This window comes from Trichechus manatus, unplaced genomic scaffold (assembly GCF_000243295.1).
Source record: "Trichechus manatus latirostris isolate Lorelei unplaced genomic scaffold, TriManLat1.0 scaffold00028, whole genome shotgun sequence".
NCBI lineage: Eukaryota > Metazoa > Chordata > Mammalia > Sirenia > Trichechidae > Trichechus > Trichechus manatus.
Window position 1 is genome coordinate 17,254,815 of NW_004443964.1, and position 27,319 is coordinate 17,282,133.

The window sequence follows — 27,319 nt, forward strand, 5'->3', positions numbered from 1 at the left end:
TTTGTAGGGAACACATCTCTGCAGTTGCTTGTTTATCCTTTCTGTATTAATTTCTATTCTGTCTTAACTCAAAATGTAGCATACTATGAATTACACATTTCTTTCTTTTTTTTTTTCACTTGCCAATATATTCTTGAAATCACTCCACATAAATTCATAGATTATCCTTTTAATTAATTAATTACTCCATTTGATGAATGGACAAAATGTGGCCTATCCATACAATGGAATGTTATTTGCAATAAAAAAAGAATGAAATACTGATACATGCTGCAAACCTGTTAAAAGACCATACATTGTATCATTCCATTTATGTGAAATGTCCAGAGGAGGCAAATCCATAAGACACAGGAAGTAGATTAGTGGTTGCTTAGGCCTGGGGATATGGGGGAAGTGTTGGGGAGGAATAGGGAGTGACTGCTAATGGGTAAGGGGTTTCTTTTTGGGGTAATAAAATTTTTCTAAAGTTGTGGTGATAGCTGTACAACTCTGTGAATATGCTAAAATCATTAAATTGTATACTTTAAAAGGGTGAGTTGTATGGTATATGAATTATATCTCAATAAATCTGTAAAGAAAAAAAGAAAAGATCCAAAACCATGTTGTTGTCGTTAGATGCCATTGAGTCGGTTCCGACTCACAGCAACCCTGCGTACAGCAGAATGAAACATTTCCTGATCCTGAGCCATCCTCACAGTTGTTGTCATGCTTGAGCCCATTGTTGTAGCCACTGTGTCAGTCCATCTCATTGGGGGTTGTCTTAGTCATCTAGTGCTGCTCTAACAGGAATACTATGAGTGGATGGCTTTAACAAGGAGAAGTTTATTCTCTCACAGTCCGGTAGGCTAGAAGTCCAAACTCAGGGCATCAGCTCCAGGAGAAGGCCTTCTCTATCTGTCGGCTCTGGAGAAAGGTCCTTGTGATGCATCAGTCTTCCCTTGGTCTGGGAGCATCTCAGCGCAGGAACCTCAGGTCCAAAGGACACGCTCTGCTCCCGGCACTGCTTTCTTGGTGGTATGAGGTTCCTGTGTGTCTCTGCTTGCTTCTCTCTTTTATATCTCAGAAGAGATTGGATGAAGGCACTGTCTAATCTTGTGAACCTCATCAGTATAACCTCATCACAGTGATAGAATTTACAGCACATAAGCAGATCACATATAACCTCATCACAGTGATAGAGTTTACAACACGTAAGGAAATCACATCAGATTACACAGTCATACAACACTGGGAATCATGACCCAGCCAAGCTGACAGATATTTTGGGGGGAACACAACTTAACCCATGACAAGGGTCTTCCTCTTTTTCACTGACCCTCTACTTTACCATACATAATGTTCTTCTCCAGGGACTGATCCCTCCTGATAACATATTCAAAGTATGTGAGACGCTTGTGAGGAGTGCGCCTCTTAGCTCAAGCAGATACGAGAGACTAAATGGGCAGCTTCTGTCTGGAGGTGAGACGGGAAGGCAGAGAGGGTTAGGAGCTGGTTGAATGGACATGGGGAATAGGGTGGAAGGGAGGAGTGTGCTGTCACAGTATGGGGAGAGCAATTAGAGTCACATAACAATGTATGTATAAATTTTTGTATGGGAAAAAATAAAAGAAGAAAAAAAACAACAACATAATCTCACCATCCTTGCTTCTAAGGAGCACTCTGGGTGTACTTCTTCCAAGACAGATTTGTTCATTCTTTTGGAAGTCCATGGTATATTCAGTATTATTCTCTAACACCACAATTCAAAGGCATCAATTCTTTTTTGGTCTTCCTTATTCATCGTCCAGCTTTCACGTGCATATGAGGCGATTGAAAACACCACGGCTTGGGCCAGGCACACCTTAGTCTTCAAGGTGACACCTTTGCCTTTTAACACTTTAAAGACATCTTTTGCAGCATATTTGCCCAATGCAGTGCATCTTTTGATTTCTTGACTACTGCTTACATGAGTGTTGATTGTGGATGCAAGTGGAATGAAATCCTTGACAACTTCAATCTTTTCTCCGTTCATCTTGATGTTGCTTATTGGTCCAGTTGTGAGGATTTTTGTTTTCTTTATGTTGAGCTGTAATCCATACTGAAGGCTGTGGTCTTTGATCTTAATCAGTAAGTGCTTCAAGTCCTCTTCACTTTCAGCAAGCAAGGTTGTGTCATATGTATATCACAGGTTAATGAGTCTTTCTCCAATCCTGATGTCCCGTTCTTCTTCATATAGTCCAGCTTCTCGGATTACTTGCTCATCCTACAGATTGAATAGATACGGTGAAAGAATACAACCCTGACGCACACTTCCTGACTTTAAACCACGCAGTATCCCCTTTTCCTGTTCGAACGACTGCCTCTTGATCTACGTACAGGTTCCTCATGAGCAAAGTTAAGTGTTACAAAATTCCCATTCTCCGAAATGTTATCCATAATTTGTTATGATCCACACAGTTGAATGCCTTTGCATAGTCAGTAAAACACAGGTAAACGTCATTTTGGTATTCTCTGCTTTCAGCCAGGATCTATCTGATGTCAGCAATGACATCCTTAGTTCCACATCCTCTTCAGAATCCAGCTTGAATTTCTGGTAGTTCCCTGTCGACATACTGCTGCAGCCATATATTGGACCTGTTAGGTCCAATTTTGTTTGGGTTTGTAGCGGGATTGTGGGTGTTTTCTACAATGAGTATGTATTGTTTTTATAATTGGGGAAAGCAAACAAACATGGAGGAAGGGTCTTCCAGTGTGTCTTCTCCTGGAGTAAGTAGCCGTTTCTGCAACTCATGGCACCAGACCTTGTGTGGCCAAACCTTATGAGCAGAGGCACTAAGCTCTCTTTATAACAGAAATGAGGGCTGTCCTTAGCCATCTGTAACAGAAAATGTTACACCACAAAATTAAGTAAATTCTGTACTACTTTACTTTGGAGGTTAGTCTTTAATAAATATATCCCAAGAGCTACTCAGACAGGATGGCCTGGCTTTATCTTCAGACCACTGAACTCTCCAAACGTTTTTGTGGGGCACAATCTCTGGAAAGTTACCATTTCTAAATGTATGTCTATAGTTGAAATGGTGAAATGAATATTCTCCTCACATTTCTTCCTGCAGCTAAACAGCAGTATTAGGAGATGTATGCAGATTTATCCTTTAAGCAGTTATTATCTACGCTGTTACGACATGCACTGGAAGTGAGTTCTTCTACCAGCCTGTTAAGTCCAGATTTCGTTTATAAGACTTCTTTGACGCATCGCCCATGTTCTGCTGCTTTTGGATGTTTCTTTGTTCCCAGTGAGTCTGTGGAGAAAAGCCTACATTAGAAAAAGGAACTGTTGAAAAGGAGGAAAAAAAATGCTTGTCAGTTATTTCATAAATTTGTTTATCACATCGTACTGGTTTAGGCATAAATTGTGAAATAGCCTTTTTTCCTTGGGATTTTCTGCTAAACTTGTTGCCTGTGAATAACTAGGGTTGTAAAGAAAGATTAATAAAGGGTAGACTCTCCCAGTTGAGAAGGGAAAGAGTAACCTATTTTCTTATGTAGCCTGCAAATCTAAATAAGACAAGCAGTGCCCTGGTGGGCAGCAACCTGGCACTCTGAATGGCCAGGAGGACACTGTCCTTAGATGAGTATTTACTCAGAAGTCTGTTGAGATAATCTCATGTAACCACAGAGTAGCTTGAACTAGAACTTGGAATGAGGTGGAGATGTCTACGCAGAGAGAAGAATGATTCACAGAACATGTACAATGTGTGGCCTGACTCCTGCTCTTCCATTCAGGGTCTGGTTAATATCTAAAGACATTGCAGCACCAGAAGAGCACAGATGGAATACTATACAGCCATTAAGAAGAATGAGTTAGACCCATGTGTTCTGAAATGGAATGACTAACATATATTTTTTAAACCACAGTTTTTTGTTTTGTTTTTTTTAACGAGGCTCACCAACATGCACAAGGGAAACCTCTGAAAATACCCAAATTTGAAGGACTCCTAGAACATAAAATATCTCCCCTTAGATGCAGTAACATATGATTGAAAAAATTAAGTGAACCCCCAGACTCCCAAAGAGAGAGACACCGTAAGCTCTGACAAGACCAGTGGGCAGGTGGGTGCTGAGCAGTCCGCTAGGCTTGCCTTCAAGCCTCAGTGACTGGCTCACCTGTGTCAGAACCTCAAAACTCCGGGCTTCTGGGAAGTCACACTTACTACATGCCGTAAACCTTTGGGGTACTCACGGGTACTCAGACCTGAGGTGTCAAATCCATGCACACTAAGTGACCTGTGTACTATGCCACTGGTCTGTACACCCGATAGCTGTGATGTGGGCCCAGTCACAGCTGCCCAAAACAGAGCACTGTCGTGAATGCACCTTAAGGGGCACGGAGACAATGAGAGTGTCTGGGGTATTGCCGTGACGTGTGTTTTATTACTGCAGCCAGCCCGTGAGTGCAGAACAGGGGTGTTTGTATAGATCTTAGAGGGAGGGGAAAGGGTGAGCAATTCACAGATTTCTGCTTCTAGTTCTTTTGGTCTTTGCTTTCTAAGGCTGTTGTTTCTGTAAGGCTAATGTTTAATTAAAGACCCCAGCACAGGGTAATGTCTGTCACACCAGGGGCCATTTACAGAACAGGAGAAGAATGAGAATGAAACTCGGCGTTGTCGGGCTGTGCTCGTGAACTAGGGGCCTCAGGCAGGTCCCTGAATGCTTCCGGGTCTGTTTTCTCATCCGTAAAATGGACGTAAAGAGCCTGTCTTTCTGGGGTGTTGTGAGGAGTAAATGAGGCAGCATGAGAAAGAATCTCTCAGAGGGCCTGGCACATGGCAGTGGATAACAACAATAACAAGCACCACATCTCCAAGCATTAACTGTGTCCTAAGCACATCACCTGTACTGACCACTTAAACCTCACAGCACCCTCCGTGGCTGTTGCTGCCACTTCTCCCTTCTTCCCCTCATCCCTGGCTCTCTCCAGGCAGGATCTAGTCTAACAGTTAGCCTTGGAAATTGGAGACTAGCCCCGGTTTGCTCTTCTCCCACCTCACATGTTGGCCATGGCACATGTTTCAGATGGAAATATCAAATAGAGGTGAGGACCAGGGTATTTCACTGGGCTGAGACTGGGGAGAACAACCGTGAGAGTTTGCGGCTCTGTCTTCTCCAGTGCTGTGGTTCTCAGCCTCACCTGCTCATTGCATCATCAAGGAACTTCTGAAAATCCTGATGCCCAGTTAAATTAGGCTGTCTGGGGGTGAGACCCAGCCATCATTATTTTTTAAGCTTCCCCCTCATGCCTCCTCCCCAAGAATCTTGGCATCTCAAGGCTTGGGCTGAACATAAAGAGTCCTGGCCACTGGGGAACTGGGTTCTGCTTAGGTGAGGACCAGCTTGACAATTACACATCCAAGGACCTTCACTGGAAAAAAGATAGGTGGACATTTGATCAGATATGTCATTGATTCAGAATGTTGATACCAAGCTGATTTTTGATCCAAGGTAATTTGGCGGAGCTAATTGTGTAAAATACTTACTGGTTCACAGGAAGACTGGTGGAAAAAGACAATGGACAAAGAGGAGGTTTTTAGCTGTGATGGCAGCTTTTGTTTCTCCCTTTTTCTATTCACCAAGATAACGTGGGACCTGCCATTTATAGGGAAGAAGTACAACTCACGTGGCCGCCTCATCTCCACATGTAGGGTGGGACCTTCAGTGACTTGATGAAAATAAGCACCTGTCTTGTTCTCCGGTTGCTTTCTAACTAATTGTGGCCCCTTTTCTCTTGCCAGTTGCCAGAGGCTCTACCCTCTGAGAAGGAAGAACAGGAAGCCTGGGTGAATGCCTTGCTTGGAAGAATGTTTTGGGACTTCTTAGGAGAGAAATACTGGTCTGATCTGGTGTCTAAGAAAATCCAAATGAAACTCAGCAAAATAAAGGTATTGTTTTCTACATGAGAGGTTTCTGGTTCTTCACATTTCTTAATTTCTGAAAGTTTTGTATCATTATGCCCTAAGTGAAAAATAACTTAGTTTAAAACATATGACACGTGAGGGTAGTAAGTTCCTATCAAAAAGCATGTCTGGTCTATGGCCTTGATGGTAGGCCAAACTGTACCTGGGAACTGAGGGAACATTTCTGTTTACTTTTTCCTTGGGCTGCCCTCACTGTTACCCACTCTAGATGATGATCCAGAATTTGATTTGGGAAAATGTGAGCTTTTGTAGCGGGTGTGTCTTGTATAATTCTGTTCTTTAAATTAGTAATGAACTCAAATTGTACGTCCAGGGCCCTCAGCCTCACAGTGGTCTACACCGAGCAATATACGTTCTGAGGAAAATGCCAGACCATTTCAGACCTCTTTCCCAAGTCATGTTCCCTCCCAAAGCTGGGAAGGTTAGCATTATGCTCTAAATGTGTCTGCGTTTGACCTTTACTTTTTGGCCAGATGGGACTTTATTTTGGGCTCACTCTCTGCTGAAGAAACCATCCTAGTGCTGATCCAGGCCCACTTGGAAGTGGGTTTAAACTGCATAAGTATTTCTCGTAATTGTCATTAAATGACTCATTTGCCAACCAAGAGGCCATAGTTAGCTTACTGAGAAGTAAGTTTTTGACCTGGTGAAGACCCAGCCAAGGAATAGTAACTTTGGTCCCAAATCTTCAGTGAAGGCTTACTACATGGTTAGTAGCTGAAGTCAGTGGTTCTGAATCTTTTGGTCATAAATTCCTTTGAGAAGCAGAAGCCTGGATCCTTTTCCTAGAAAAATGCACATAGATACCAAATTTTGCCCACAATTTTAGAGTTCAGGGACTCCATGTTAGGAAGCTATGAGCTGAGGTAAAATTATATGAGGAGAAAATGTGAGCATGGAGGAGGTTCAGTTCGATTTCTGTCATTCCTTTGGATAAAGCACAGAGCTTTTTCTAGCTTAGTCATGCTCTAGCAAGCTCTGGCTGCTGGCTGTGGGCCGGTGTTGTCCCCTCCCAGCCCCTGATGAAGAGGAGGCACTGCCTTCTGAGCTTAGGGAGCTGGATTCAGGGCAGGGATTTTGGGAGGGCTCTGTGGACAAGTGACAGCCTATTTGTGCTGTTAAGGTGGGTTGAGGATTGAACCTGTTTCTCCTGGCAGGTTTTATAGAGGGGAAGGGGCAGGCACAGTGACTGTCTTGTCTCAGGAAATGAGAGTTCAGCATGTGACCTGGAGGTCGCTAAACTTCTTCTCCTTATTGGAAAATGATGGAAACATTGAGTTTCCAGGTCAAGCAAACCCACCGTGCTGCCACCGCTCTTTTTCAAGATACTGTTTCGGGCTTTCCCATGAGCAGGAGGGCTGTGGGCTCCTTGCAGTGTGAGATGGAAAGCAGGACATGCGTGAACTCCAGACAGGAAGCTGCCTTCCCTGTTACACACCATCCAGAATGAACTTGACGAGGAGGTGTTTCACTCTTCTCTCTGGAGGCAGAAGTCTGTAGAGCCTCTGCCCCTTAGTGGAGAATGGTGAGCTTCCTCACTGCAGAAGAAGTTGAAGGAAAGTCTTTTATTTTCATTTTCTCCCTTTACAGTTGATGTGGGCTTTTGCAGTTTAGAAACTGAAGCTTCCTTTGGTTTTTTGAGGTCAGAAGTTCTGAAAGGTTAGAATGGGGAAATGATCCAACAGCATCAGTGGTTCAGCGGCAGGGGCTGTATCCCTCCATCAGCCTTAGTACATCTCCATGCCCTCCACCCCCACCTGAGCTGCTGCCTTAGGAAGTGACCTGCAGACCAGAGGGGACCCTGGGCAATGGACTAAACAGGAAGGCAACAGAATATTACTCCTCAAATTCTGAACCTGCCACCACCCCTGCCGAAAGAATGCTTATTATGACTAAATATCCAGGTTCCCCTGGAGAAGCTGTACCTTAAACCTAGTAGGGAGTGGGTGTTGGGTAGCAGCCAGCCCAGAGCCAGCATGAGGACAGAGAAGTGAGGCCTGGAGGAGCTGAGCTGTGACACAGATCTCCTCTGTCTCCTTGTTTCCCTGGAAGAACTCTTTGCCAGCCTTGCCCTGCAGTCCCAGGTTGTCCCCCTCACGGTGATAAAGATTCGTGTTGTGAAAGAGCAGCCCTCTGTGTTATCTGGTACCCAGTGATGGGTTTAAAACCAGTTGAATTTCTGCCCAGCAGCAAATACACTCTTGGCCTCAGCCAGCTGCTTGCACGCCACCTTGGGACCCTTGGTGGTTATGGGCCTCTTGTGACTGTGTCAGTATCTGCTGCTCTTACTGCAAGCAGCCCTCACTTACCACCCACCAACCTGAGAGTGTCCCATACACCTGAATCTAGTCCCCAGTTGGGTTAACTCAGGAGGATAAAGAACGTACCACTGGGTTCCTGTCTCATTGAGGTGCCCTTTGGGTAGGAGGAGAGGCATTTCTGGTTGAAAAGAACGAGAAGTGATCTTTCCATGCTTTCCCCGGTCGGGTAGGAAGAAGATTCCTCTAGAGTCCAGTACCAAGAGTTTGAAACCAGGCAGAAATCTGAACAAGGAGGGGTGTTTGTGTGTGTTGTGGATAGAGTTTAGAGATGGTCTCGAATCTTGGGGTCGGGCAGATGGATAAGTAGGAAACCAGGCCCAGCTGCCCTCCCTTCCCCATTCTGCATACTGGCAATTAGGGCCCACCCCTACCCCATCTTTCTCAGTTTCTTTCACCCCCACTCTTTCATCATAGGTCCTGTCTCAGGTCCGTCCTTTGCCCTTGCAGAGACTGCAGGGTGCAAGATGGGGGAGGGGGTCCTGGAAAGGGGAAGAGGAGGCACGGTTGTATTCCTGCTGTCTCTGTATTCGCTCCTGTGGCTCAGTGTGGGACTGGTGTTCCCATAGAAACACTGTTGGAAGTGGTGACATTGCCTGGCCAGCCCTCGGAGCCTCTAACCCAGCGTGCTCCTGAAACACTAGCTATTAGAATGGCAATAATGAAGATAAAGAGCTGTGGCACGGGTACGGATTTTGGTTACGTTTTTGGCCATGGAGCACTTTTAGGCTGTTGAACTCTCATTTCCTGAGACAAGACAGTCACTGCTGCCTGCCCCTTCCCCTCTACAAAACCAGCCACCACTTATACCACTGATTCTTTGGAAAAAGGTTTTCCAAATACAACCACCACCAATTCAAAAACGCATGTTTGAGCACTGCCTCTGCTCACATTTTGTTCATCACAGGCATCGTGATCTCTTTAAAGTAATCTCTTCACCGCACCCTTGTCCCCCAACAAAATCAGAGGTGAGATTCTCTGACTGGTGAATCCTAAAAGTTTGTAAGTTTTTCTGCAGAGAGACAGCTGAAGTAGTCCAGCAACTTAAGTGTTAAATCCATACCTGGCTAAGTGCTGCCTTGTTTTATGGGAAATATTCAGCAAATGATTTTTTAAAAACTCGTAATTCTAAATTTTTACAAAATCCTTCTAACGTGTAACTAGAAAAATACTTAAAATACTTGTGAGAATAAGAAAATTCTCGGGGAAAACGAAGCGGAGAGGGGCTTGCCAGATTTAAAAATATGAAACTACGGTAATAAAAGCAGTTCGAGACTGGCAGAAAACAGTGCTCAATACAGACTCCAGTATAGTGGAAATCTGGTATTTAAAGATGGCATTACAGATTAATGAGGAAAGGGTTGGTTACTCAGTAACAGCTTGGGACGGTTGATGAGCCATTTGGAAAAAAAAATAAAGTTGAATCCCTACTTTACGCCTTACACTAAAATTCTGAATGGATTAAAGATTTAAACAAACAAAAATACAAATACATACACAAATCCACTAGGAGAAAATATAGATGAATTCTTTCTGTAATCTTGAGGTGAAGTAGGACTTCCTAAGCATGATACCAGTGCTCTTATGTATTTCCTTTAGAATAAATCCCCACTGATAGATTTGGGGGTTTGTATTAGTTCCGGGTCCCAGCAGGAGACAGATGGGGTAGCCTGAGGGGAGAGTTTAATAAAAGAAAGATTTATAAAACTGTAGGCAGATGTAGAGAGACTAAAAGGGATAGATCAGCACCCTAGGTAGGGCTAGCAGCAGTGGGGAGCTATTACTGCTCCCTGAAGGGCCAAAGGCAAGGAGCAGTTACTGGAACTCCGAAAAGGTAGCCTTGTGGAGAGGGCTGCCCACCTGATAGCAGCGGTGGCCTTCAGTAGAGGGATTTGTGGAGGGGACAAATGCCTACAACACTCTTATCCACGTGCCCCTACCTCCCCTGCCCATTGGTGTATCCCATTGGCCGTGCCCAACTAGAAGCCAGAGTGGTTCACATAGGCCAGTGTCTCCAGGTAGAGGGTGGAGCGCAGATCCAGAAGAGGAACAGAAGGTGTCCAGCCTGAGGTCAAAGGGATGTGATTTTTAAAAGATGTCATACATGTTCTAAGTGTGCTTATTGGAAATGTTATTGTAATCGCTTCCTCCCCACTAATGGTCTAAGAGAGGCTCATTTTCCCATACTTTGGCCAACTCTGGGCACTATTCATCTAACCAGCATGGCTGGCTTCTTTTCCACCGTCATATTTCTAGTCAAAAGCCACTCCTTAGAAAAGCCTTCCTGGACCTCCTTAGCTAAAATAGCTACTCCCACCCACGCCGCAGGCTCCCTCTGTCTTGTTACCTGCTTTATTTTCTTTGTAGCACGAGTCACTCTCTGAAACTATATTATTTATTTGTCTACTTATTCATCGGTTTCCACCTCTCCTGTGTTAACCGCATGAGAGCAAGGCACTTGCCTGACTTGTTCACAGTGCTGTCTTCAGTATGATGCCTAGTACGTGGTAGGCACTCAGTATATTTTGGTTAAATAAATGATGTATCCCCCAAACACTGGCCACCATTCCCTCTAAGAGTATGTTGCATTCTAACTTACCTTAGCACTTTTACCAGGTTAATAACGTTTCTCATCCACTGTTTGCTTCTTTCCTCCAGCTCCCCTACTTTATGAATGAGCTGACTCTGACGGAACTTGACATGGGGGTGGCTGTGCCAAAAATCCTTCAGGCCTTCAAGCCTTATGTTGATCACCAAGGTAACTCTTAACTGACTCTAGAGAGGAGCTGACCGTTTTTATGAATGTTAAAATGTTTGCATCACTGTGTATTCAGTACCAAGGCTTTGTATTTGGAGGGGGGTGGGGATTATTTTTAACCATCTATTACATGTTGAAGGAGCCCTGGTGACACAGTGGTTAAGTGCTTAGCTGCTAACCGAAAGGTCGATGGTTCAAACCCACCAACCACTTCATCGGAGAAAGATGTAGCAGTCGGCTTCCGTAAAGATTACAGTCTCAGAAGCCTGGTGGAGCAGTTCTACCCTGTCCTATAGGGTTGCTATGAGTCGGAATCGACTCGACAGCAGTGGGTTTTTGGTATTTCATGTTGAGTGTCTTCTTCTTTTTTTAAAATATTTTATTGTATTTTCATTGCAGGATTACACAGCAATTTAGGTTCCCATTCAACAATTTCTACACAGATTGTTTAGTGGTATTGGTTACATTCTTCTCAATGCGTGAACACTCTCAATACTTCCCCGTTCTGGCTGTTTTGTTTCCATTAGTCTATTTCCCTGCCCCCTTACCTTCTCATCTTTGTTCTAAAGTAATTGTTAACTGTTTAGTCTCATATAGATGATTTTAAAGGAGCACAGTACTCACGGGTGATAGTCTTTATTTTGTGAGCCAATCTGTTATTTAGCTAAAAGGTGACCTCAGGGGCTAGTTTCGGTTCATGGCTTAAAAGTGTCTTTTCTTCTTAACAGTCATGGCGTTAAACTGATGGGGAATAGAGCAGGGATCACCCTCCTAATCCTAGTTTCTCAGATCCTTACAGGGCCTCCTCTAGCCCAAAGATGCCCACATGCTAGCTGATGGGGCCTGAGCTTTTGTGTGATTTAGAAACAGTACCTACCCTGGAAGGAGCCCTGGTGGTGCATTGTAACCACTGCTAACTAAAAGGTTGGCAGTTTGAACCCACCAGTCGCTCCATGGGAGAAAGATGTGGCAGTCTGCTTCCATAAAGATTACGACCTTGGAAACCCTATGGGGTAGTTGTACTCTGTCCTGTAGGGTCACTCTGAGTTGGAATCAACTCAACGGCAACGGGTTTTGGTTTCAGGACCTACCCTGGTGGCCTCAGCCCTTGCCAGGGTGGAGGCAGTGGTGTGGATTTCAGCCCCGCTGACCCCTTGTATGGTCCTGGGCCCTGGCCCGTCACCAGGAGCTGCCTCTCATCATATGGATTCACATCTTTCTTTACCTCAACCCCACTTTTAGGTTGCAAATTATTTGTTTTACATCTTTCTGTTCCTTGCCACTCCTAGTAGGTGCTCAATTAAGTGTTTGAAAAATGAAGCCATATTCTAAGGCAATATTGTGAGAGAAAAGTTCTCTGCTGAGGAAGGTTTGCAGATTTGATTTTTAAAACATGCTACTGACACAATATTTGTGCCTGCTCTTATGAGTGGAGGAAAAGGAGTTGATCAGAATGTAGAGAGAGTTTAAATACAGTTATAACATAAAGATTTGTGCATGTTTTATGACACATGGGGTTTTTTCTTTTATCACAATCTTTTTATTGTTGTAAAGATAAATATATAACACACCTGCCAATTTAAGATTTTTTACGTGTACACTTTAGTGACACTAATTACATTAATCATGTTGTGGAGACATCATCAATATCCATGGGACGTGTGGTTTTCAAAGAACCTTGACAAGGAAAATTTAGTATACAAGAGTTTGGTGAAAAGAGGAGCAAGCCAGGTAGGGAGGAATAGCTTATGACAGGGCAGGGAAAAAAGTCTCACCACCATGGAAGACTTTTTCATCACTGTAGCTGCGCTTTCCAAGTGAGCCTGTTACCCCTTCAGCTCATGAACAAGGTAGGGGAGAGAATAATTAGAATTTTCCAAGAAAGGGGTATTTGTTCTGAAGTAAATGTTTTTGTAAAATGTGTGGAGTATAGAAGCTGCTTTTGTCTCACTATATCAGATGGCTGTTGCATCACATTTAGTGAAATCATTTGTCTTCTGTTGTGTACATTTGATGAAAACACAGAGATTTTCTAGTGCTACAGTGAGCAACTCCATCAAATCTCTCTAAGGATATCTTTCAGCTGACTGTGAGACCATATTTCTGTTTTTAGCATAGCATCGATTTCAGAGAAAGCCAGTCCAGAGTATTATTTGCAAATCTAAAAGTCCACCTAGTACTAATCACCTGTAACCCCCTCACCGTGTCTCCACCGTGGTCAGTCAGAGTGCTCCTGGGTTGGGTTAATTTCTGGTTAATGGAGAGTAAAACTAGAAAAGATTTAGACTCTTTGCAAATAGTTTAGCTAGAATTCTTTTAGCCCCCATGGAAAAAATTTGTGAGATGAATTTTTTTGTGTGTTAACTGTAACACCACCAGTGGAAAAGGGCTGCCGGCCTTCTTCTGACTCCCTGTTGCCCTTTGCTCTTTGCCTCTTGAGGAATTGACCTGTGACAAGCTGATAAATGATCAGCTGACCTAACCCTCCTGAGAACTGGGCCTAAAGAAAGTAAATAATATATGTAAATGCTGTTTTCTAATGCGTTAACAATCTTTTATCTCACGACTGTTTTTTTGTTGAATTAGTAGAAATTTCCAAGCAGGGGCACAGGACCACAGGTGGACTTTGACAGCATCTAAGAAGTGTCCCTACAGCCTCACCTCACAGGGCAGCCTCATCTCACAATCAGACTTTGAGTAAATGTCACCAAACACCTAAGCCTCAAGTTTCTTTCCTGTTCCTCTAGAACAGGAGCTATGGAAAGACATTTCACTGTATAGTTCAGAGCTTTGCTGGTTTGTAATCCATTTGAGGCTTATTTAGCTCCTTTCAGGGCAAGTTTTAGAGATCTACCTGCTTATGTAACAAGGGAAAAAAGGAAGGATAATGACATAAAGCCTGTGAGTTTTTAAAAGTTGGATCGAATTAGGTGTTTCCCAAGTCTGCAAAGGATGCATGTGATGGTAAAACAGAAATGCACACAGAGGAAATGTGCAGTTTGGATTCTCTTGCTCTAAGGGAAACCTTTCCTTTTAGGAAATGTAAAATCTGGGGTGACTTGCTAAAACTGACTCTTAAAAAGTGGAGTTTACCTTCCAGGGAAATGCTCCCCAGGGTGAAGAAGGCTTTAGCAGCTCTAAGGACATACACACACACCCTCCAGAGGGATCATCCCCCCTCCCCCCACTTTTAAATGTTTCCTAATTTGCGCATTAGTGCTCAGGAGGAGTTTTCAGGCCAGAGCTGGTTGGATCCTTCCATCCTAGGACGAGGAGAAGGGGATGCTGTTCTTAAGGCAGGGTACACCGGTAGCTCTGAGCACCACTAGCCCTGGAGTGACTTCAGGGTTCACAGCTCCAAGGCCTTGGGCAGGTGCCTTAACCTTCCTGCCCTCTGTTTCTTCAGCTATCAGATGGGCATACTAACAGCACCTACTTCATAAGCAATGTGAAGATTAAATGAATTAATCCACAGAAGGCACTGAGAACGGTAGCTGGTGCAAGGCAAGCGCTGTGTAAGTGCTAGCTATTGTTTTTACCATCATTATTGCGGCTGCTCTTGGAGAGTTTAGAATGTGGTGGCTGTGGTGTCCCATTGATCCATCTGACAGCTCAAAGCTGGCAGATCCTAGTGGGAGCAATGGAAAGAAAAATGTTATTCTCGACTCTCATGGCCCCAGTGTTAAGTGGAGCTGTTGGTCTGAGTTCTAGGACACACAGCCCATTCTAGTGTAGTGAGTAAATCAGGTTAAATGCCCACCTTTCCCGTTTCCCAGGGTGTCTTCACTCCCCACCAATGGCAAATGGCTGGAAAGATGGAGCTCCCTCCCCACTGCGAACTGGCTGTGCACCTTCTGCCTTAGCTCTGACCCCTCCCCTCTCCACACACCTCTAGCCTTGAGGTGTGTGTGGGGTTTCAGGGTCTTCTTTTGTCTGTTCGGCTCCAGCAGGGAGGCCCAGGAGCCTGCCTGTTTCCCTCCCTGCCTCAGTCGGCTTCCCTCCCCACCCCTTATACCCGCCCTGGGTCCCTGTTTCCAAGGCCTGTCCTGGGGCCACCAGGCCATCCCTCTCAGCCAAGCTCTTTACAGCTGTTTTATTAACTCTGTTAGAATAATGTTCATTCATTCACTCAACAAATACTTCTGTGGAGAAAACTGGAATATTTAGAAAAGGCAAAAAGGATAATGCTATCCATCATTCCACCGTTGAGAGATGGGCAGGGTGACCTTTTTGGTATGTTCTTTCCTAATCTTTTTTCCTATAGATAAAAATTAATTTAGAAAGTATAGCTCTTCATTAAACCCTTAAGGAACCAGGCAGATTGACTATTTAGACCTGAAAGGCAATCAGGATCTCCTGGCAAGACCCCACAGTATTTTAGATGCGTAAGCCGAAGCTGGGGGTGAGGGGACTCACCAGATGTCACCCGCAGCATCGCCTTTCTGTCCTGTTCCGTGGCTTCTAGGTCAGTGCCAGAGGCTCATGAGCACTGCTCCTTCACCAGCGAGGCGTGGGAGCTCAGGAAGTTACTAACCTCTCCACACCCGCTTCCTCATCCATGAAGCGGTGATGGCAGTAGTGTCTGCTCCTTCAGATGTGGTGGAGAGGAAATGTTACATGTAAAGTCTCAGCACCACGGGGCACATGGGAAACCATCAGTGAGTGTTTGCTGCTGCTGTAAAAACTTCCTAAAGGCACTGGTGGGGGTCAGGGGGCAGGTTTTCATCTTCCGTGCCTGGGACGAGGACACACAGAGCAGTGCTACAGGTGTGTCAGCAGGGTCAACTGAACCAAGGCTGTGGACTGCAGCCCCTCAAGTTTAGATCAATCCGTTTAGTCTTCACGATGTTTGCTGCAGGTATTCAAGTCTGCAACTAGTCTTCCGTGGACGGGGAACCATACTGGTTTTGTCCTGTCTTGAGATACCCGGATGCCAACCCAAGTTTTGACTGCAGGTCCCAGATTCTGTGGGAAAATTACCTCATTCCCACAGGAGATAGAGCCTTGTCTGTCCAGAGATGCCCTTAGTCATGACTGTGTGGGTGTCCACTCCCCATAGCTGTGTTTGGGGTCAACCTGTAGTGCCTGCCCCCTGTATCCAGTGCTGGGGCTGAAGTTACTTTGCCGACTGAATATTGCAGAAAACTGGAACCAGAGTCAATCTGTGACCTTCGTGTTGCTCCGTTCTGCCCTCTTGAGTAGCAGACGTTAGAAGAGCAGCTGTGGCGATCGTGGCTGCCCAGGCCTGAGAACCGAGGCTGGGCCAAGTGTAGAACTCACTGTTGATGGGAATGACACACTCATGCTCCGGCTGGATCGTGTTACAGAAAGAAAAAATACCTGCTGTGGAGCTTGGGGGTGGGTTGGGGAGAGGGAACTCTGATTTGCAACAGTGTCAACCTTGAAGAGGCAGAGCTCTGTTTCAAAGAACAGTTACAGGAAACAAAGCTAAAAATGATGTCTATCCTAAAAGATACATCCAAACACTGATTTTCTGTGGTATTTGAATGAGCAATATGGCACCAATCTGTTTGCCAGGAACAAAACAATCACTAATGCATTTTTCTTTTAAGAGCCGAATCACTCAGACGTCTGCTGTTGGTAATATATTATCAGATATTGCATTTGAAGTACAGGCAGTCCCGGGTTATGAACATCTGACTTGTTCGTAACCCGGGAACTGCCTGTAGTTTTATTCTTCAGACGCCAAAGGTTGACTTTCAGAGTGCAGATCAGCCACTTGTAATTACAGGTGGAGGAGAATGGAGGAGTAGGTCACAAGAGGACCAAGCTCAGGTGAGCAAGCTTTAGGCAGGGCTTTAAGCTAGTTCCCTTGGTTGGAAGCCCTGCTGAGAATTTGCATTTCTAACAAGTTCCCAGGCGATGCTAATGCTGGTCAGGGACTAATTCTGAGAACCATTAGTAGAGCAGTGGTTCTGAAATTCATTATACATAAGAATCACCTGGGGATCTTGTTAAAATGCGGATTCTGATTCAGTGTATCTGGGGTGGAAATGCAAATTCTCAGCAGGGGTTCAAACCAGAACAAACCAGTTCAAAGCCCTGGCTTTAGTTTCTCCTCACTCCTTCAGAGCAGCAGGTGCTCTGTGAAGCCTATTCCAATGAGACTGATGCCTTTTAGTTATTTTAATAGTAATAAAACCATGGACTGCTAAGTGAAATGACTAGATTTATATGGCCACAGTAGCACTGTTACTTAGGTGTGGGGTCTGTCAAATAGAACAAACCAGGGAGAAAGCAGAAGAACCTCTGCTCTAGTTGGGGCTACTCCTTATCTCTGGGGACATGCACCAAGGCAGTTTTGTCCTCTCTGGTGGCATCACAGTTGGACTGGCACCAGCACCAGCACTGGCCATCTTCATTCCTCTTCAAGCATAAACCCCTGGAGAGCAGGAGTCATCTCAATGTCTTTAGCTCTGATATCTTGCATTAGAAACTCAAACATTTTGAGGTGGAATGAGATGTGACTTTTGCTGCAGTATCCCTCTGAGTGGTGGTGGTGGTAACTGATAACTTCCCTCCTGAGGCCAAAGAGTGGAAAACCAGCCGTATGAACTCCACACAGGTCCTCACGTGAAGACTGACTGAAGAGGCTCCTATTTTCATCATCAGCTGTGTTTTCGGGATTGCCAGATGAAGCGCTGGTTTTATAGGGGCTGACTGATAATCAGGCACCACCTTGACCACTGGATGTCCTCTCAACATGGAGGCCCCTTGTGTTCATGTCCCCAGCCCCCTTTCCAGAGAACCTCTCAGGGCTGACTGCCTTACTCATTTAAGGCATCAAAAATTGTCCTGCTATGTGACTTCTGGTATTTGTCCTTGAGTGCTACCAAGAGCAGATGGTTACAGAAAGCAGCATTTTACATGAAATGCTTCACAATAAAGCCTTAACATTTGTCAAGAGCAAAAAAATAAAAAGTTCTGTTACTGCATTTTCTAGATTACTAGCATTCAGCTATGCTAGAGTTAAGATGCCACTCATGGAACAATGTATGTCCCCATCTTCTCATTGTTGCTACATTTATCACCAGTGGGAAGACAACCTTTCTAGTAACTGTTAATTTCATCTCTCAGTCACTCAGGTTATGACTCACCTTTAGGTTACCAGTTGGTCTCAGCTCCAAGTTGCGCTTGCTCCCAGATTTTCAGGGTACATTTTGCCTGCTGAATCATTGTCACAGAAGCAAGTTTTCCTTTGCACCTAAGGCTAAAATAGTCTTCTTGCCCTCATCTGAATGCAAGAATGTCGTATTACAGTAATTTGTTGGAATATTTATTTGTATTTTATATCTGTTTTTCAAAAGTTCTCAAACCATCCTTGTCTCCTTCATATGTTCATTGAGTGCCACGGGTGAGTAAGGCCCTGTGGGTGGACCTCGTTGGGGATATATCATATTTTTATGCAAATAACGTGTACCTTCTATGTTTGTTTGCCAGTTGCACCCTCCTCCCTCGAGGTATTTTCATAAGCGTTGCTATGCCAATTTTTTTTACATGTTGCTGTAAAAAAAAATTAGCATAGCACACTTACGAAAATGCCTTGGGCGGGGGGAGGATGTAGTTGGCAAGCAAATTTAGAAGGTGTGTGTTATTTGCATAAAAATACAGTACAATGGTATAAGAAACAGATCCCATCCCCCTTAGGAGGTCTAATCAGATGTCCAGGCCTCTTCCCCTCCTGGACCCCTCAGTGCAGCCTCTTTCCTCTTGGCCCCATGGCCTTTTCTGGACTGTCTCCCATCTGCCATGGCGACAGCAGTAAGCTAGGCCAGAGCCAGGACTTGTGGAAGTCAGGAAGTGGGGCTGGCAATGGCGGAGAAAGGAAAGAGACCTGGTCGTGGTGTGCCAGGCTCCAGGTTGTACACAGCAATCCCCGGAAGAGACAGTGTTGTCTCCATTGTGCAGATGAGGAGACCAAGGCACGGAGATTAAGAAACTTTAGTAAGACTCAAGCCCCATCTATTTGGCTGGGCTCCATGCTTTCCTTGGCCTGCACTGCCTGAGCTCCTGGACCCCACATGATCAGGTGGAATGTCCACTTGACTTGCGTGAGCCAGCACTTTAGTAAGCCCACATCCAAATCCCCTAATTGATAAAACAGACAAACAAAACCTTGTATTTTGTTTTTTTAAACCCACTGCCATAGAGTCAGTTCTGACTCATAGCAACCCTATAGGACAGAGTGGAACTGCCCCATAGGGTTTCCAAGGCTGTAAATCTTTTGGAAAGCAGACTGCCGTAGCTTTCTCCTGTGGAATGGATGGTGGGTTCAAACTGCCGACCTTTCAGTTAGCAGCCAGCGCCTAACCACTGCACCACCAGAGCTCCTTTTCTATTTTATGAGAAGTAGGATTTTGGTACCTTTAATATGACAACCTTCAAAGGTAGTAAACCCATTGCCGTCGAGTGGATTCTGACTCATAGCAACCCTATAGGACAAAGTTGAACTGCCCTATAGGGTTAACAGCCGTAGCACTTAACCACTGTGCCACCAGGGCTCCTCAGAGGTAATACAAACTATTAATATTTATTGGAAAACTGACTAGGATTTTCAAAAGAGATGATTATGTCTGAATCCATACAGCAACCAGGTAATTTTGAATGTATTGATTCTCAGATAAAGCTGGAGATATTATACAACAATAAATGCCTTCTTTATTGATGTTCTTTTTATATTGAGTTTAAAATCTAGCCTTCTACCTCATTCCTCTTCCTACTAGGAGCAGTTGATGACTAAATGTCTTTATTAAAGCAAATGTGCCCTTTATTTCAAGTAATAGTACCTTTGAAGAGCAAACTAATTAATTTTTTTGACTGCTTAATGTAATCAAGAAATAAAGCCGCTTTGTGAGTATTGCTGCAAAAAAAAACAATCATAGTCTTCTGCATAGCATTTAATTAAAACAGGTCATTCATGAAAAAGAATTTGTTGAAAACAAACTGGAAATTATTCTGACTTTAGTGAGGAATTACACCGTTAGTACATCTTGAGGTTAAGCAAAGCTTTTTATCTGAGGTGGTGGCCAAATGGGGGACGAGTTATTTAGTGTAATTGCTTGAAAATGCTGCTGTGTATAACAGTGGTTTTAGGTTAATTTCCTGCTTCCTTTTAGATGTTGTCATTTGTTTTATGAGGGTCTATAAAAGTTTATTAACATTTAACCATCCACTTGAAGGATCCCATTTGATTGATAGTCCATGAGATAGTATGGAGTTCTGAGCCTGAAAAATCACAGCATTGCCTGTCTTACCTGCTGAATCTTAGGAGCTTCAAGTAGAAGAGAGTCCTGAGATGGTCCCTATTTGCATTTTAGACTACTAGTCAGTGGCCACTTCTGATGGTGGCCATCCCAGTGAAATTCTCAAGGCTAAAGCCTCTTTGATATGATCTCATTAGCATTAGTATCTTTTTTAGGGAATAAGGTTTTAAATTAAGGTACACAGGGGTTACCCAATTTTATCTGGGTAATCCTGGGAATAGAAAGTTAATTCTTTTGCTTCCATTACTAGGTAATTTCCAGAAGGAAAGGGGTTTCTAAAAGTTTTTGTCACTGTTTCTATTGTGCCAAGCTAAATCTGAACCATTTTCTGTGCCCTCTCCATCTTGATAATTTTAAGAAAGACTGTGGTTCTCACCTGTGTCCCTAAAGAAGGACCCAGTTTGCAGTGAAGTCTCTGCACTTCTCTTCTGCCTCGTAACTGAGAGGGAATCAGGAGACTTCATCCAGGCTGTACCCTGGATCAAGCCAATTCCTTCTGCTGGGAGTTGTGTATTTTTTTACATAATGTGAGGAGAAGAAACCAGAGGATGGAGGCCTTCCAGCCCTAACATGTTGCGAATTCACCGTGACCATGCTAATGAATACTGAAATGCTGGCATCTCTTGAAACCATTTCCAGAAGCTTTCACTGTCTCTTCTTGTGTGTATTGGGGGTTCAAGCGAAATGCAGACTTTCAATGTGATGCCCACTTAGACACTTTAAGATACAGATTTTCATATTGTCATTGATGGTCGTATGTTTCTTTGAGGGAGGAAAAAAAACTTTTGTTTTTTCACCATTTCTCCAGGACTCTGGATTGATTTGGAAATGTCCTACAATGGGTCCTTTCTGATGACTCTCGAGACCAAAATGAATTTGACCAAACTAGGTAAAGAGCCTCTTGTTGAAGCCCTGAAGGTTGGAGAAATTGGCAAAGAAGGGTAAGGGGCTATATGCATTTCCTAAACGAAACCCAACCCTGGGGAACCAGCCTCCACCTCCCACCTTAGAGCAGGGGGTTGGATGTGTAGTGGCCCTGGGTGTTGAGTGAGCTTCTGTGTAAGTGCTCCCAGACCCCAGAGTACTTCAGGGAATGGTTTCCTAGTTTCACCCCCAGAGACAGCCAGCCCCCATCACCCAGAGCAGCGTTCGATGGACCACGAGTCACCACCTCTGCTCAGCTGTGGCAGCGCCTCTTGATCTCGGTGCTAGCCACGGTGCACACAGTTTATCAATTACCCAGAAAGCACCACTGACTCAGACAAGCAGCACAAGCTCATCTGAGCAATGATGCTCCCTGAACAGAATCATCATTACAGAAGTTCCTTCTTCAACTTTCAGCCGCAGACAGCATTGTGTGGACCAGGCTTAGGTCCCTAGGGGATCTGTCAGCTTTAATCATAAAGTCAGAAATATATATAATTAGGTGATCGATTTCACAGCCCAGCGGGTGCTGCGAAAGTGTTTTGAGAAGCATTTTCCCTAAATCATACGCTACTGGTTTGCTTAGTGAATTCCTCTCTTTGTAGATAGTGCATCTGCTGTGCAGTTTGTCTGATCTTGTAAAAATTTCAAATTTGTGGGGTAATTAATGAAGCTTGATTTTTTTACAGAAGATGGCACTTTTACATTCCCACGCACCTCAAAAATGAGTCCTTTTGACTACAAATTTAAATGAATATTACTGTTTTTACCAAATTAAAAATGCCGACTGGGGTCTGCTTCCCACATCTTTCCTTCTTTCACATGAAATTAACGGTGCGATGACAGGAAAACGCTGCCAGGAGCCACCTTGTCAGGGTCCAGATATAAGACACAGACTGGGGTTTTTACTTAGTTAGGATACTGACCTAATGCCTTTATTCATGCTTGTGGTAAAGCAGATTGGGGAAGTTGGGTCCCAATTGAATGTTGAATGTTCTTTTACTTGGATTATTCTGATTTATCCAGGTTACTTAATGAAATGCCTCTCTTTTACTCATTGGAGACTTTCACCTGCTGTATGCGCTCTAACCTTTATCTGTGCTGTTTTCCTTTCATTTTTCTGCTGTTTGTTAAAATGTGTTTGGACTCGGCAATCTGTGGATTTGTATTTTCTGGTGAGTGGTATTTATCAGCTCTGCGTGTAGCATTTCACACCCTGTTAGTGCGAAGTCTCTCGTTGGTGCCATCTGAAGCCATCAAGACGCTTGTCCTTCCATCGTGTTCCTAGACATAACGGCATAGTCTGTGGGCCTGAGACGGGGAGTGTTTTTCCTGGCAAGGAAAGTCTTACGCATGTCCCTGGTTTGAATGGCTGGGGCCTGATCTCAATCTCTAGTTAGACTCAACTTCTTGTCCCTGCATGTCCCCACCCCACCCCCACACACAGATGAGCATCATCATGAAGTCAGGGTTGTGGGAACTGGCTACCTAGAAAATGAAGCGCTGTGGGCAGAAGCACTCATGAAATCTCTTGTTGACAATGAGGCCTGACTAAATGGGAGCCGGACAGAACAAACTTCAGTCAGAGCGTTTGTGCAAGGAGCCTTTTCTGGAAACAGCCCTGCCGGCACAGAAATGCCGGGACCCCAACACCGGCAGGTCCTTAAGATCTTTGCCCCTTAGGTGTTCCACGTTCGCTGTTATTTGTGGGCTCTCTTGGTACAATTTCACATTCATAAACTGGCCGATCAGAGGATGGGCATATTTCTGAGCACGCAGTACTTCTCTAGACTGTGAGGGGAGGGCTTCTTGCCTTGCCTTGCCTTTTCAGGGGACCAGAGGTAACGCCTGTTTAAGATTTCTCTGAACGAAAGCCTCTGCTTTAGGAAGATGATAGAATTAAATTTTATTTTTAATATATTTCTAACATACCATTTTTTCTCCTAGAAGTCTGGTATAAAATGTTTTGCTTCTTCCTGTGAGGGTGTTAGTCTAAATATTGATGGTCTAATTGGCTGTCCGTTAATTTTAAAAGCAAGGAAGAATACAATCCAAAAGCACTTCATTTGGGAGATAAGGGCTTGGAAAAATGGATCCTTCTCCCAGAAAATGCTCCAAATACACCATTTGGCCCACAGTTTCTAGGAGCTTCGAGAGCCTCTGAAGTTAGGAACCTAACCCCAGAGATGATTCCAGAATCCACTTCTTCACTCATGAGCATATGGAATCACCCTGAGGCGGAATACCAGAGGGAGACACGGAACTCAGTATACATAGCAGCCCTATTAAGCATGTGACCTTTGACACTGACATTTTCCTTAGTGTTAAACCTCGCCTAAGAGGAGAATGTCTCAGAGTTGGCCCTCAGCAGCGCTCCCTTCTGGCCTGTGGCTGCCTGTGTGGGGCCTCACTCGCCAGCCAGGGTTGCCCCTGTTTCCTGCTCTGGCAGGACCTCTCTGCTCTGTCTCACTGTTTTCTTCAGTCCCCTTCAAGTTGTAAACAATTGTGCTCTCTGGGAGTCTCTGAGGAGATACTGCTCCACCTTTGGGAAGTCCTACCTACTGGTAGGAAGTTTGTTCACGCTGTTACCCTGAGGGTCATAGTGAGAAATTTATGTTACTGTGTTCCAGTGGTGTCCTTTCCCTTTGGAGTGTATGTACACTTCATGTCTGCGGGCATTTTTCCTTTAGTCCTGTTACTTCCCAGATGGTTTTCTTGTTACATATTTGTAGTTAACGTAATATAACTCGTAGGCAGTAAGGTACTCAAAATGGAATTCGGTGTAGTGAGTTGAGCAGTCTTAACTATAGGAATTGACATGAAAAGGATCAAAAAGGAGACGTTCTGTAAGCTGGGTGCTCTTTAACTGAACAGTGGAGTGGAGCGTGTCCTATGAGGAAGTACTTGCCCTGCTCATGTTCTGCCACTGCAGCTCCCACTGCAGCCTGGGCCCAGTGTCCAGATCGCCATGTGGCAGCCCCTCTGACCTGCATATTGGGCCACTAGTCCACAGTGTGCTCAGAGCCACCACCTGAAATTCTAGGTTTGCAGACACCACCCTGAAGTTCTGGGTTTGCAGGTGACTCTCTGACTCAGTCTAGTCCTGTAGATGCATGCACACATTTGTCTGTGACAGGTGTGTGGGACACATTTTTCTTAAAGAAAATGAATATATTCACATGAGTATGGTCCCCTCAAGGCAGACGTCTCATGGGGCTGTTTAACCTAGTTATGCATCTTTTCCCTAAGCATTTTTGGAGCTTATTTTTATTATTGCCCCCAGAGTCTGTGACTTTTTTTTTTAACTATCCTGAGTGACCGCAAATCATCCTGCTTCGTAGATGGATTGGATCTTTGAGAAATTGCTAGAAGTCAGTCAGAAAGGATATGAGACCAAGAAATAAAATGTTTGGTCCAAGACAGTGTACCCGTGATGAAATAATTCACTCTTTCTTATGTGTGACTCCGGACACATTTCCAGAAAGGTTTTTAGCAGAGGCAGCATAACTGGAATAAGCCTTCCAGAGGATATCACACTCATCTGGAACTCTGAGATGTGTTTAAAAATATTAGGCTAGTTGCATTATAGCACATCTTGTATAAGGATATGCAGAGTGTCTTTCTCTGAAGTTCGTGCTGAAATCATAAGGTTGCGATCATAAAATGAGTGTCCTTAATTATAAAACTGAACGTCAGCCACACATTTAGCTATACATCTAAGAAGTATTGGGTGCCACATACTAACAGCTCACAGTGCAGAGAGTAGAGATACCATTTTGACAAAATCAGAATTTTATGTCGTCTGATCTGCTTTAGCTGGTATAGCATGGTTTACATTATTAACTTCAAGCCACAGAAGTTGTCCTGCTGTCTGTCCTGCAGAGGATTAATTCAGGAACCTGAGAGCTTGCTGCAGTGCACAGCCTTTGCCAGTTTCTGCCCAGGGCCCCGAGGCTACCAGGTGTGACAAATGCCAGTGGGCACACGAGGGGACTGGTGGCTCAGCAGATTTCACTGGGGCTCCAGGTCTTCCAGGCAGCCTTTTATGCTTTGTGGATGAGGAGCAGGTAACCTGTGCTGTACAGGACACAGATTCCATCCCCAGCATCGCTAGGTCTGAGAGAGAGCACAGACCTCTTACCAGAGGAGAAGTAAAGATAAGTTTCCGAGATGGTTGTGTAATCTTAGGGATTTAAGTTCCTGTTTTTCCTGATCCCCAAGACCCAGTTTAGGCTTTCTTAGGAATTACATTTTTACTATGTACATCTTAGAGTCCCTGGGTGGCACAGCTGGTTAAGCACTTGACTATTAACCAAAAGGTTGGCAGTTTGAACTCACCCAGAGGCGCCCCAGGAGAAAGGTCTCGCAATCTGCCATGGAAACCCTATGGAGCAGTTCTACTCTGCACACGTGGGGTTGCCATAAGTCAGAATCGGCTCCATGGCAATTGGTTTTTTGGTTTTTATGTACATGTTAAATAAAAGAAGATCTCTTTTTGAGGGTTGCCTAACCACTAAAAGCTCTGCAATGGCTCTGTGACCAGGAATGAATGCAAGCATTTCCTGGACTAACCAGGTTCTGGAAGGAGGAAGAAAGTTGATTAGGGGCTGCTCCTGGGCAGGGCAGGCAGGGTGAGGGACAAGAGGCTTTTGTTCCTGCTGAGGCAGCTCCCCTGTAATGTTCTTCTCAAGCCTGTTTGCTGAAGCAGTTGGCTCTAGTGTTTCAGAGCCAGGATTGAGAAGGATTCACGTGTCCTGTGGGCAGGACACTTGCGAGGTCCTCTTACAGCCGGGCTCCTGTTTCAGGGGCGGAGGCTTTGGTCCACCCCCAGTGCACCCTGCTGGAGCCTCTCGTGGGCCTTCCAGTCCATGCTGGTGTATGCACTCTGCCCTTGGTTGCCCTTGGCCCCTGTTGGCCAGGAGATGACTGCCCATTGGGCTTCTGGTGGCCCAGGGACAGCATCAGAGAAAACAAAAGAATCGCAGCTGCAGGGAGCTAGGACCTGAGCTCCACAGCCTTGATCTTCTGAGTAATTTGTCCTTGTCAGAAATACAAGGCCTAGCCTCTGCTTAGTGACCATTGGTTGCTTAACAGTGTTCAGAAACTACTCTGTCCTTTACTCATTTCATCCCAGTTAAGACTCTGGGCCTCAGAGATGGGCTCTGCCAGTGCGGCAAAAGCTTGACCAAGAAGCCCTCAGTGCCTCTCAGAGGGGCACCCTGAGCATTTCCAGCAAGCCCCATGCCACTGCAGACCAAGTGTCCAGCCTGGAAGGATCAGTGAGGAACATTGTTCTCAGATGAGGTGTTTTATTATTATTACTTTAGTAAAAAGATGGTCTTTAAATTTACTTCTCTAGAAGGTTCCTAGGTTCCTATGTCAGTTGCTTCCTAGAGTCCCTTGAGACTTGTACCTTGTGGTTGGTGGCTTTTTCTGTGACCCTCAGGTGTGGGGTAAGGTATGAACTTTTGCTAGGAAGGAGTCTTGGGTCAAAACTAACTTTGGGGTAAGTAAGCCAGGAAGGCATGAGTGTTGTTGAACTCAGCCAGAGTCAAGCACTTGCCTGAAAATCCTTATCATCATCTGCCGAGGGGCAGTCATTTCTCCAACATAAGCTGTCACCTCACCCTTGCAGCCATCCGTTCTTTCCACTCATCACCCCCCAGCTACCTCTGCACTGTTAATGAAATCACTGCATTTTGCGTGGACTGTATCATGCTACCACCACCTGTCCTTCTGACGCATGCTGCAAGCAATCTCTTCCAGGCCCAAGTCCCCTGTGTTCATGTTAAGGGACTTGGCACTGAAGAGTCTCCCAAGCAACAATGCCAGTCCAAGGACTCTTGGATTGAGCTTCTTCCCTTATGGGTGGGTTGAAGAGAATGATAAAATGTGTTGCAGCAGTTATATCTTGACTCCACTGTGGTTGAGTGCTTGTGTGTGTGTGTGTGTGTGTGTGTGTTCTTTCGAAGCAGAGTGATGAGCAGGCATGGTGGTGATTCTCCCCCTGTTCAGTTGCAGGCCCAGAGCATACTGTCTGGCCGATAGCGATGAGGAATCTTCCAGCGCTGGCTCCTCTGA

General features: G+C 44.7%; 1 protein-coding gene across 5 annotated transcripts in view; it reads left to right on the forward strand.

Moving 5' to 3' along the window:
• The window catches only part of TEX2 (testis expressed 2), a 120,137-nt gene that overhangs the window by 77,033 nt on the left and 15,785 nt on the right, over positions 1 to 27,319 (forward strand). For 4 of the 5 annotated variants that reach the window (XM_023729347.1, XM_004374213.3, XM_023729346.1 and 1 more), the window contains 3 exons: positions 5,772 to 5,918; positions 10,931 to 11,030; positions 21,123 to 21,255. In XM_023729347.1, the coding sequence (XP_023585115.1) occupies positions 5,772 to 5,918; positions 10,931 to 11,030; positions 21,123 to 21,255 (380 nt within the window). The remainder of the gene's footprint in view (positions 1 to 5,771; positions 5,919 to 10,930; positions 11,031 to 21,122; positions 21,256 to 27,319) is intronic. The other variant, XM_023729348.1, reaches the window with a different exon arrangement.